Source organism: Melopsittacus undulatus, chromosome 6 (genome assembly GCF_012275295.1).
Source record: "Melopsittacus undulatus isolate bMelUnd1 chromosome 6, bMelUnd1.mat.Z, whole genome shotgun sequence".
Lineage (NCBI taxonomy): Eukaryota > Metazoa > Chordata > Aves > Psittaciformes > Psittaculidae > Melopsittacus > Melopsittacus undulatus.
Window position 1 is genome coordinate 47605580 of NC_047532.1, and position 12389 is coordinate 47617968.

The following is a 12389-nucleotide window of genomic DNA, read 5'->3' on the forward strand; positions in this document are numbered from 1 at the left end:
CCAAGTCCCCCCTTACCAGGCTCATCTCTGGGCACTTGCACAGCCCATTGGGGATGAGCATCTCTTGCGGTGGCCATGGGCCTGGCTGCCGTAAGCCAGGGAAAAGCTTCCAGCATGGTTCTGTGTACGGCCTTCTGGCTTGAAACTTCCATTATCCCTCTTGAAAGCAATGCTGGGGCTGTGCTGTGTGCCAGAAACAGAACAGAAAGAAGTGACACCACTTGAGAGGGGGAGAAACCCTGGTAAGGAGTGGTTTTGGAGGTAGCAGAGATCTGCTGCAAGACCACAAAACCCAGAGAACAGTCACTTGCATCTCCCATTTTAGCGGCACTGTCAATAGGTTTTATTTCCTTTTATCTCCCATAAAACCAGTGCAGCCTTGTGGGTGCCAGCCTGGGTGCTGGGGGAAGTGGTGAGGCATGGCAGGCACTGCAGTGTGTCCCCTGCGGGGGGCTCAAAAGTCCCCAACAAACCTCCAGAGGGGACCAGAAGGGATAAACATCCATGTAGGATGGCTTTCACCCTTCCTCAGGGCAAGACAGTGGTTACAGTGGCCCCCCTTGGTCACCAGTGCCACCGAAGGCTCCATGTGGCTACCACAAGCAGTAACTCCCACATCATTCATTCACACCAACACATAGCTCAGCCTGTCAGGACTTTTCTACAAGCAGCAACCCCACTCCTTGCCCTGATGGCTCTGGCAGAGACCTGCAGCCGGCTGGGCTCAGCTTGCCCGGAAAGCCAAGGCAGGAGGCGGCTGCAGCAGGCTAGAAGCAGGAGCTCAGTCAGCAGTTTTGCTTTTGGCTTTCCCATCAGAGGTGACACCAGCAAGAGGGTGGGTCCTACTTCATATTTTCCATCCTGCCTCTCGGGCAGCAGAGGTGCCGGGTCTGCAGCCTGTCCTGCTCCCTCTGGCTGCGGGACCTGGAGGAGGTTCTTTTACCTCTCACCTTACTGAGAAGTCCACAGTTCTGGCTTTACTAGTTCCATCATTTCACATCCCTCCTTCCTCTGCCCCTGCCTCTTACTCCATATCAGAGCCCTTCTGCTTTTGCTTACCACTGCACCCATACCAGTTGGCTGCCCGCTATTTGTGCCAATTGGAAGGTTTATGCCCCTTCACTCCAGATTAAGCAGAGACCCAAACTCATTTACACTTAGGATGCTAAAATTCGTGTCAGGTTTTCTGGGGGAGCTGAACTGACACCCTGAAGTCATAGAATCCTAGAATTGTTTGGGTTGGAAAAGACCTCAAGACCATCCAGTTCCAACACCCCTGCTGTGAGCAGGGACACCTTCCACTAGACCAGGTTGCTCCAAACCCTGTCCAGCTTGGCCTTGAACACTGCCAGGGATGGGGCAGCCACAGCTTCTCTGGGCAACCTGTGCCAGGGCCTCATCACCCTCACTGTCTTTTGGCTTTCCGTACCTGCACCAGTAAGAGGCTGAGCTTTGATGGGCCTGGTATGGCTTTGGGGTACATCCAGCTGCTTTGCTGGCTGTGGAGGGGCATGGGTGGCAGGGTTTCAATGATCTTTGCTTTAGGCAGAGGAGGTTTGCTGCAGAGCAAACAGGCAGACCCTACCATCTGGCTGTCTTGTTTGACCTTGCTCCCTGCAGCACTGCAGCTGCTGGGGCTGTCCCCTCTGCCACAGAGTCCCAGCCTTGTCCTCAGCATCCCATTTTGGGAAGACTGACGCTTACAGCAGTGCAAGCAGGAGAAGAACAAGGCCCTGTAAAATTAAATAGCACCTGGATCTGACTCTTCTGTGCTCTAAGGATGTACCATCACTGGGAATTACTCCTGAAAGGCCAGAAGGGAGAGGGCATAGGTTTGGATCTGCTCACCTCACTCCTATCAGTATAATGATGTGAGTGACAGAGGATGCGAATGACAGCCTCTTTCGCTGTGCTTTGTGCTCACAAGCACACAACAGACAAACTGAAGGGTTCCAATTATTTTTTTCTCTGTATCAACCCAGAGTGAGCATCCCCAGCCTGGCTATGGGCACTGATGTGAAAGCACAGACAAATGAGCACAAAAGCACATGCACAACTCCCCATGCAAATCTGGGTGCACACCTCTAGATCTGTACAGTTACTGTGTGTCAAATAATGCACACCTCTGCAGACACACTGCACCCAAACCACCCCATCCATACACAGCACCTCCTCCCATCCCAGCACCTGGGTGCAGCTGAGCAGGTGGCTGCAGGCACCAAAGTGGCTGTGTTTCCTGCATGCCTTGTTCTGGCAGAGCAGCTGCTTCCAACTGGGGGCACCCAGCATTGCCACCACAGCCAGTACCAAAATGCTTCACCAGCCCCCTGGCATCATACCTGGGCTCATCCCCCAGCCCATGTTGGGGTCTTGATGACGAGGAAGGGCCAGACCCTGGTGGAAGACCTCAGAGAGCTGATTGCTGTCAGCATCTGCAGGAAGCTGGATGTGTGACTTCAGCATGCCCAAACTACTATACCTAGGTAGCAGATGTTAAAAGCCAGCCTGGTTCCCTATATACCCCAGCCATTATTAAAGGTGATTGGGAACAACATGTGAGCAAGCATCCCTTAAAGAAACTTGAGCCCAAAAACCAGGTCTCAAGAAAACTAATGAGCTGCTTGCATCAGTGTCTTCAAGGAGAACTATGCCATGGGGCAGCAAAAGCACCATTCCTACAAAATGAGACATTGCAGATGCCGGGGTCAGGGGAAGAAGGGGAGGGCAGGTTATGTGGCAGTAAGGTCACTTACAAGTAAGCACTCTCCTGGTCACTGGGAGGTCTCAGCTGTGTTTCAGCTTAGAAGAGGTTGGGCTGGAGGTACTGAAGTATTTGGCTCCTGGGTTAATGGCATGATCTGTGGGCTACTGGACAGGTTGCCTGGACCCCTAACCACGGCAGCTTATACAGCCCTGGTGTGTCTGCAAGGGTCCAGGCCCACTGCATCTCCTCTGTCTTGTCTTACTAAGAACCTCGCCCTGTTGCCGAGCCTGCTGCAGGCTTGCAGAACATCTGCATTTCCTTCTGCCACCCTCATTTTGCTTTCTTTTGTTTTGCTTTGAATCAGCTCCAGGGTTTCTCCTCATCTCACTTCTCTTTGGTGGGATATGCTGCTTCCTTTGGTGGGATATGCTGCTCCCTTTGGTGGGATGTGCTGGTGACAGCAGGCCAGATCCTGGTGTGGGGGGTTCAAAGGGCTGGGAAGGAGCCCTGACCCTGCCCATCCCACTGCCCCAAAGACCAAACCCACCACCTGTGGCACTGAGCCAGAGCTTTGTTGGAGGGGGCTGAGCTCTCTCCTGATGCCTGGAGGGACCATTGTGAGGCTCAAGAGGCCATGTGGGATAATACCTGCCCACATCTTCATGTCTACTTCCTTCCTTAAATCTCTCCCCATTCTCCAGCATCTCTCTCCACCCCAGAAGTCCAGGGCAATGGGGCAATGACTCATCTCTACAGTTCAGCTTGGGCATATCCCTATTTCCAAAGGACCTGGTCTCCCTTGCCTCAAATCCAGCCTGAGAAAAGTGCAACCCACTTGCCCAAGGGCTTGACTATGAAGACAGTCCAGCCTGGAAGGGAACCTACAGCCCTAGTTTGTCCCTAGAGGCAGTGGGTTTCACCGCGATGGGATGACCACCATTCACCACCAACAGTGGCAAGGTTGGAGGGTGACAGGAATGCAGAGAGATGTCATGGAGCTGTGTCCCAGGAGGATACAGATGCCCAATTCACCATCTGCTTCAAAGAAGGGGAAAAAAGAGGACCTGCCTCAGTACCCAGAAAACTGCTGGAACAAATTAGTAAGGACACCAAGCGGTAAACACTGAGAGGGCAGTGCTGGGGCTGGAACATAGGTTGAGCAGGAACATGTTGTGTCAAACCAATCTCATTTTCTCTTCATTAGGGCTGGGTACTGCAGGGAAAGCAGGAGCGATGCTATCTCCGTCCTGCCTTATGTGACATTCTCATAAGCAAATAGGGTAAGTGGGAAATTCTACCCTTGTGGGTAGATGGGTACCTAAGAAACTGTAGCCCATGAGCAGTTATTAATAGCGTGTGATAGCAGACACATCAAACAGGGGTTTTCTGAGGAAGCATGGCTCAAATGAAGGCAACAGGCTATTGAGGGAGGGTGTAGGGCTGTCTGGGAGGAGGGCTAGAATTCAAATTCACCCTGATGATCAGGAGAAAAGAGCAACAATGCCCTGAAAGAATGACTGATGGAAAAGCATTGGGTGTGTTTAGTCCAGGAAGAGATGAGGGAGGTCTTCAGAATGGGAGAAAAGCCCTGGTAGGAGCAAGCAGTGAAAGGCAGAGAAGTGTTTAGAGTTATGCCCTGCTGTTTGGACGGCAGAAAGAGCTTTGGGAAACCCTCCTCTCACACAGGCAGTGCACCCGGGGGTGGGAGCTGCACTCTAAAATAATCTCAGGCAGCACGAAAGCAGCAGGGAAATTACCCCATGGGCTGCACCCTGTGTTTGCCTCCAGCAGTCATCCTGTGGAGCAGCCACAGCCAGCACGCTGGTATGGAGAGGATCTGTCCCTGGCAGGGTCTGTCCAGCCCAGTGTCAGTGTGCTGGGGCCATGACATGGCTTGTCCCTAGTCCATGCCGGGGTCTGGGGGGAACCGGCAGGAGCAGCTTTTGTTGCCAGGTGGGTGCCAGCTGGCGTCAAGGTGCTCGGGCAGCGCCGGGAGGTGTGCGCGGAGTGGAACAGGACGTAAAAGCACTTTCAGCTCCGTGGGTGGTTCTGGGAAAGTCCCTTTAGTAAAAGCAAGTGAAAGGCTTTAATAGTGGGAGCAGCACCAGGCTCTGTCACACAGATGACTGCAAGGGCTTTGTACGTTGTGAGTCGAGATCTGAGCTGTGTTGCCATGATGTAACACGGGACTGGTTTCCATCACAGCCGGAATGGAGGCAGGGGCCTGTCCCCACACTAGGGATGCCATCAGATTCCTGTTGAGGAGTGTGCCTGAGGGGCAGCATATTCCCCCCTGGGGTGGGCAGTGGGGGGGGCGGTGCCTGCACCATGGGGAGTGTCTCTTCGCCCTGTGGCAGCAGCTGGAACGAAGAGCTGTGCTGACCCCACAGATTCCCAGGATGAAGTGAATGGTTTTCTTGGGTGAGTATGAGAGTGCCAGGAGAGAGGGCTGCTCCTCCTCCTTGAGGTTTGGGTGTTCAACACATGTGTGGCTGCCCTAGAAGTAAAGGGGAGATGTCAAAATCCTTAACTTTTTCCTGCATTCGACCCTCCCTGCCTAGGGTAAATCTCAGCCCCTAACACAGAGGAGTCCAAGGGGATGTGCAGATGCTGCTTCCCTTCCAGCAGCAATAATCAGAGGCTCACTGTGGTTGCTGGGACCTTTGTTCATTGCCTGCCTCCCTTTTGGGATCTGGAGGATGAGCCTGATGTGCTGGTGCCTCTCGAGACCTCACAATCACTGTCACCTACTGCTGGCAGTCACCATGCCACTCTCATGTGGACACAGGTGCTGTCATCTACATCCTCAGCAATCCCAGGTCCTCAGCCAGCTCCGGGGCAGGGGCAGCCACTGTGCCTGCTGTTTGGGGCACCCAGGCTTTTCAGATGGTAAGCTGGAAGAGGTGCCACAGCGGCAGACTTTATTTCAAGGCAATGTGGAGTATTTTAAGCCTTATTCATAGATTCTTATGACCATTTTTAAACAGAGATTTGTCCTGCTGCAGACTTTAATATCTTACAGTCTTTGCTTCAAACCCTCCCTGCTTCTGGGAGCCTGAGTGCTGCTTTGAGCACTCAACATGAGGGCCTGCCATAACTTTCCATGGTGACTTCATCCTTGGCAGCCACCCAGCACATTTTTTCCAAGGTTGGGCATTTTCTTGAGTTTTGTGCCCTGTATGTGCACAGGATGGTCTCCTCTGAAAGCTTCATGTTAGGTGACATGTCTTTATAGAATCATAGAATCATGGAGCAGTTTGGGTTGGAAGGGGCCTTTAGAGGTCATCTAGTCCATTCCCACTGCAGTGAGAAGGGACATCTTCAACTAGGTCAGCTTGTTCAGAGCCCCATGCAGCCCCATGAATGTTTCCAGGGATGGGGCATTTACCACCTCTCTGGGAAACCTGTGGCAGCGCTTCACTACCATAGTCATAGAACAGTTCAGGTTGGAAAGGAAGGACCTTAAGATCCTCTAGTTCCAACCCTGGTTGCCTTTCTGGGCTGTGAGTGCACACTGACAGTTCATATCCAGCTTCTTATCCACCAGTTCCCCAAGTCCTTCTCTGCAGGGCTGCTCTCAATTTCCATGGCAGGCTGAGCTTGCCTCATCAAGCTGCAGATCTTCCTCCAACTCAAGAGAAGTCGTCATTTGGCCTCTTATCTAACCTGCTTCCTGTCCTGCATTGCTCTCCATGGGATGTCCCAGGAGACCTGCACACCTGAAGAGAGGTAAGCTGGAGGGCAAAGGGCTGCAGACAGCTCTAGTACTCTCAGCTCAGAGCACACATCACTGTTTTTGGTTTTACATGCGGTACCAGCCTCCCCAGCTTTCCACCCTGCGGTTTCACGTCAGGCCTTTTTCTGCTTGACTTGGCTGAAAAGTGTTAGAAACAGCCTGTATCTGGTGGCAGCTATTGAGAGAGGTAAAGCTGCCAAGACCTGTGTTTTCATGGTGGGTTTCACTTCTTTCATTCCTACACTGGGCACAATCTCAGCTGGTTAACCCCTGCTCCCGTGATGGTGATAGGCACAGGCAGCCTGGCAGGGGGTTTCCTCTCAACATCAGTGCCTACTACAGATGGAGTAGCATCATGGGAACACAGCTTCAGTGGGGTTGGGAGCTCATGTGTGGGGCTTTGTGAAACCCTCCTTTGTCCTTGCTTTGGAGGACATTCCACCTGGTCAAGATGTGGTGTAGCATCAGCAGAGCCTATTGACATATGGATCAGGATGGAGCATTGCTGCTCATGTGGGAGCAAAGGTTCCCCTCTCCAAGCACAAATACGATGTGCAAAGAGGATATGTTTGGAGAAAAGACTGTTGCACACGTCTTAGCACTCAAAAGCTATAAGCTTGAACTGCAGGCTTGGTCACTGCTGCTTGCCCAGCTCCAGGTGAGACCATGAGGATCTGGCAGGACATTTTTGCAGAGAAGTTTGCAGAATGCACTTAACAGAGCTGTGGACACTTCAGAAGGATGATACCCTTCAGGTGCATGCCCTCAAGCCTGCCTGGAAGGAGTCTGTGCAGTGCCATGCTCTTGGGAGGTAGGGGGCTGCTGACTTGGTCCTTATTGGAGCAGGACAGGGGACAATGGGCTGCCATGGAAGACCTTTCCCTTTCTCAAGGTTTGCTTGTAGGAAACAGCTTTTGACACAAAAGGGCAGTTTGCAGGTGGGTGAGGCTGTGAGGAGTTCTCCCATTTTGTTCCAACCTTAGTGGTTTATTGTCAAACTGGAAAAAATCATGGTAATTGGAAAGGAGGAGAGAGCGGAAGCTCCACAGGGCCGAAGGGCAGCTGGTATTTGGCCAGAGTTTCTCCATGTTGGTGTCAAGATACAAAGATCTCCTCCAGTGGGCAGAGGTAGTTATACCACACTCAAATCTGGGTTTGCACCCAGAGGATGAGGATGGGGAAAGCTTCTACCTGCTGGGACATGATGCGGAGCCTCAGCAGTCCCTGCACGAGGCTGCAAGGTTGCACAGCAGAGAGATCTGCATTGCTGATGAGAGGCCCAACCCCAACCATTTGTACCCCAGGCAGGACCCTGGGCATCAATCTGCCACCCTGACCAGCTGGCAGCAAACAGAGACCTGGGCTGCAGCTCCCACGCAGATTGTGCAAGATGAAGAGTTGCGGGTTGCACGCTTTTTGATTCCTCAAGACATCTCCTCACCTGCCCTGCAGCCTCCACCCACACCTTCCTTCTATTTGTCTTCTTTTTTCACTTCCCCATCTGTGAGATTGATGCTGGCTTTCTGCTGAGCTGTGATGAGCTGGTATGGGTGAGGGGCTAGAGCACCAAACAGACCGGGGGCCCAATGCTTCCCACCCCAAGGACCGCCTCTCCTGGGAGTGGAGCCGGGATGGGCTAAAAATGGGACCAGGGTGGTGCTGGCAGTCAGCCTGGCTCCTGAGATCTTTAATGCTTGCACCAGCCCTGAGCTTACATCTGTGTTGGACTCCCCAGACACTGTCATCATGCAGTTAGGGGAGGACAGTTCAGTGTGAAGCTTGCTTGAGTGAAATTAATCCATCAGACCTGACTGCCCTGGTCCCTGCTGGCTGCGTGAGAAGCCGCTGGCTGAACACAGGGAACCTAGCATTAGCTGATCTTCTCTGTGCCCTGGCAGGTTTCAGTGCTCCCAGTGCTTTCATGAGTGGTCTTTGGCCAAAGTCCACATCGTGTTCCACATGCACCAGTGCCAGGGCTGGGGCATGGTGCGGATGTGAGCCTTCCACCAAGCTTGCAGGCGGTGCCCAGATCCCCGACTGGAGGAGCCTGAATTCATCCTGGAGACTGTGGAAGCTTCTGCACAACATGGTGCTGAAGATCCTCAAGTACTTCTGCTGAGTGTGCGTTCAGCCCTCTGACCTCCTGGAAGTTGTGCTGGATGCGCTGGCGACATGGCCACATGACAGTGCCCACCATGAGGGCTGTCAACTCGGCCTTTGCAGTGAGACACGGCTGCACCTGGCGTCGAATGCCTGGGAGCCCTTGATGGATGCAGACAAGGGCAGGACCCATCACACCCTTATGAGGCCTTATGCAATCCCAATCCACCACCCCTCACACTTCAACAGCAGCTTCCCTTGGAAATGCAGCTGCTTCATTGGCAGCTCCTTGCTCTGTGTTCTGGCAGTACTCCTCTTTGTCCTATTTTATTTCATCTAGAAGTAGTGGAGCTTGCAAACTGGGGTGATGGCTAGGGACCTTTTGGAGTGCCTGGAAAGTTGGGTACCCAAGGTCAACTTCCCCAGCTCCTGGACATATGGGGGCACAGTGGGGTGCCTCAGCCAGGCACCTCATCCCACAGTCTCAGGGAGCCTGGTGGATCTGATGGTTTCTCATGAGACATTTTGCATAAGGATGACCTCAGCTGCCCAATGCAAAGGACAAATGTACTTGCAAGAACAAAACAAGCCCTTTCTCCTCAGTTCAAAGATGTATTTGTGCTTTTTCATTTCTCCAAAGCCCTTTTTAGGTGCATGTGAGCAGCTTGGAGGGAAGCTGAGGGCTGACTTTACCTACCATCTGGGCTTAGCTCCAGGGAAGCATTCTCCCCTGCCTTAGGAGCTTAGGAGCACCTAGAGCTGGAAGTCTGCAGCAAAGCCATGGGGAGCTGGTGCCCGTGGTCACTGGTACTGCCTCCTGTGAGCTGTGTGCAGCAGCATCTGCCCTGGCCCTGTGCACTGAGTGTCACCAGGGATCAGGAGATTGCTTCATCCTCCAGAAACATCTGGGTGTTGAGCTTTTACAAGGTACTCCTTCTTAGGAAGTATCATGATAAGACTGGGGATAATGCTTTTAAACTGTAAAAGGATAGATTTACATTAGCTATTACTGTAAGGGTGGTGAGACACTGGAACAAGTTGCCCAGAGAAGTTGTGAATGCCTGACTTTGAAAATTATTTGATGCTGAAGATGGACATGGTAGAAAAAGATTTCATGACAATTGGTGGAAAAAAAAAAGGGCCGAAGGAAAGGCAACAACCAAACCCAGCATCACTTGTGCAGCTTGCATAGTGTCAAGCCTTTACAGTGCTCACTGTGGGTTTGCTTTTTTGCTGGTGTTTCTCCTGTATTTTCATATATGCAACCTGCAGGCTATTGGTTAAAAAGATAAAAGCAAGAATAACCCCCTGTGTGATCCAGGGGCCGTTTGGGGGTTTGTTTCTTAAGCGCTCTGTCCTGCTTATTCCACCGATTCTCCCCTTCCCCAGCGCCTTACCTTCTCTGCAGCCTCTGCAGCCCTGGCCATGAAGCCAGCAGGTGGAGCTGCACTAAAAGCACTGGACCGCCAGCACTGGAATTCGACAGCATTCCCCAGATGGTGGACACCCTCCCTGCCATCCCTGTGCCCAGCTGTTTGCCTGTAGCTTGGTCCCCCCATACCATTTCCTGCGTGGGTATAGTCCTGGTCTGTGAATGAATTGGTCTCTCACTGTGATTTTCCAGTCTCACAGCACTGGAGATGCAGACATCGTGCAAAGCACGGGATCTCAAACCTTTACAGACCCCCAGCAAGAGCAACAGCCACAGCAGCAGGGCTGGGGACCAGCTTGGTGCCAGCAGCAGGGACTTCCCCAGAAAGAAGAGTCAGCATGACCTGTCTGCGTTGGAGTATCAGTGATGCCTGGACCATTTTGGCCGTAGGAACAGTAGCTGAGGGAAAGCTTGGGACTCAGAGTCTTGTGTCTAAATGGACCTGTCTTTCTGTCTCTCTTTGCTTGGGGTGGCTATGTCTGAGTGGCTCTGCTGTGGAAGGAGGAGGCTGATCCTGCAGCCTGGACCGATTCCCTTCCCTCCTGTATGGCTCTCTGCACTGAGAGCAGTCCTCCCTCTCCCTGCTGGCGTTATGTCATGAAGCAGAGACACGGCCAAGTTTCTTGCTGCCCATAGCCCTCTCTTTTCCATGCTGAGGTTTTCCCAGCCCCAGTCATCATGTCTGGCTGGCTGCAGCCTCTCCATCCATTCAGCTGCTGAGGGGGAACTCCCTTGCCTCTGCCTGGGAAGCCAGCTCTAATGGAGACCACATCCCTGTAGGGGTCCTTACTCTCCTGCTTGGGTCTCTCTGCTCTTTTACAATGGCAGAGCCATTCCCTGCTCCCTTGCAATGCCCTCTGCTCACACCCTGTGCTCCCCCACCCATGGCTTTGTGTGTATATGCTGCTTTTTCCCTGGACCCCTGCCTGCTGCTGCCAGCTTGCCTGCTTGTTTCTTCATGCTATGCATGCATGTCCCCTCCATCATGCAGTCTTCATCCTCTCCTGTGCATACATTGGTTTCTCAACCACACCCTCATGTTTTGAGTCCTTCCAGGATACCCCACTCTGACATGCAGTTGTGCCCATCTCCCACTTGTTTCTTAGTAAAATGCCCTCCCTCAAAGTGCTGCTTTTCACGGCTCTTGGCACTTTTGGAGCCCAGAGCAAGCCCTGATGGCTCAGCCCCTTAGGATGCTGAGTGGTCACCAGCCCTTCAGCTGGAGCAGGGAAGGTAAGCCCATTCCTGGGGCTGAAGGGTGAAGGATGCTCTCTCCCCCATGGATCCTGGGCCTGTCCCTTACCTGTATCCCCTTGGTCCATCTGATGTTGGGCTGTGCTGCAGCCAACTCTCAGCTCAAATCTGGCCTTCAAATGCAGCCAAGGACAGGCAGACATCACCAAGGGATGTTTGGTTGACCCTTCACTGGAGCCAGCTTTGTAAATGGCTTTCTCCATGCCTATCTCTCTGGAGAGAACCTCTCACCACTTTTGCAGGTCACGAAGTACCAACAAATGCAAATGGTGGTTGTTGTTCTTGCTTCTCTCCTCTGCTGCCCTTTCCTAGTGCTGCCTGCAGCCAGCCACAGTGGCCGCAGGGCAGGGGGGATCTGCACTCGCAGCACAGCAGCTTGATGAGCTGGGGATGAGGGCTGGGTTGCATCGGGGATTTCCCAGCAGAGCTATTGATGGGAGGCACAGGAGAGTCTGCATTATGACTTATCTATTTTGGTGCAGCAATATTTTTTAGCTTGCCTTGGAGCTGTCTAGGCTCAGATCCTCCAGTTGGTGGTCTAATGCTCAGGGCAACATGCCCTGATCTTGATGCTTCTGTCTCCTGCCCTTCATCCCTTGGATGTCTCTGGACATGTTCGCAGACTGTGAGAAAGTGAGCCAGACCCACCACCCTCCTCCCTGCTGTCAACTCAGAGGAGCCCAGTGCTGCTATTTCAGTTCTGTGCTGTAGGAAAATAGGGATCAATAACCCATCTCCCAGCCCTGTACCCAGACACATGGTAGGAAACAGTGCCCATGATTTCAAGCTGGATTTTCACAGCCTGTGATGCAGAGAAGAGATGCTGGGCAGAGCTGTGTCCCTGCCTCAGCTGCCATCTGCTTGCTGCGGAGTCTCTGCTATAAAGATGCATTCTCTCAATCCAACATCTAGTGAGGAAGGGCTGACTCTTCACCCTTTTTAAAGCAAAAGTAACATATCTGTTATTCTTTCTGTATGTCAGTTGAACCCAGATTTAATTGCTGTTCCCAGCGAACAGGTTGCTGCACTCTCCTGCTGCCACTGCCCCTATCTTCAGTGAAGTGCTAAGGTTATAAATAATTGAAGGGCAGAATCTCATCTTCTGCCATATTTTGCAATTTGTATTCTTGGATGGTCGGGGTCTGTCTTAGCCCACGAAGCTG

General features: G+C 52.5%; 1 protein-coding gene across 1 annotated transcript; it reads left to right on the top strand.

Moving 5' to 3' along the window:
- Positions 1-7106: 7106 nt before the first annotated feature.
- On the top strand, positions 7107-8880 carry LOC101876981 (receptor-transporting protein 3-like). The gene is given in 4 exon segments (XM_031043014.2): positions 7107-7143; positions 7146-7251; positions 8339-8512; positions 8514-8880. Coding segments are annotated over 4 exon segments (684 nt in total).
- The last annotated feature ends 3509 nt before the right edge of the window (positions 8881-12389 follow it).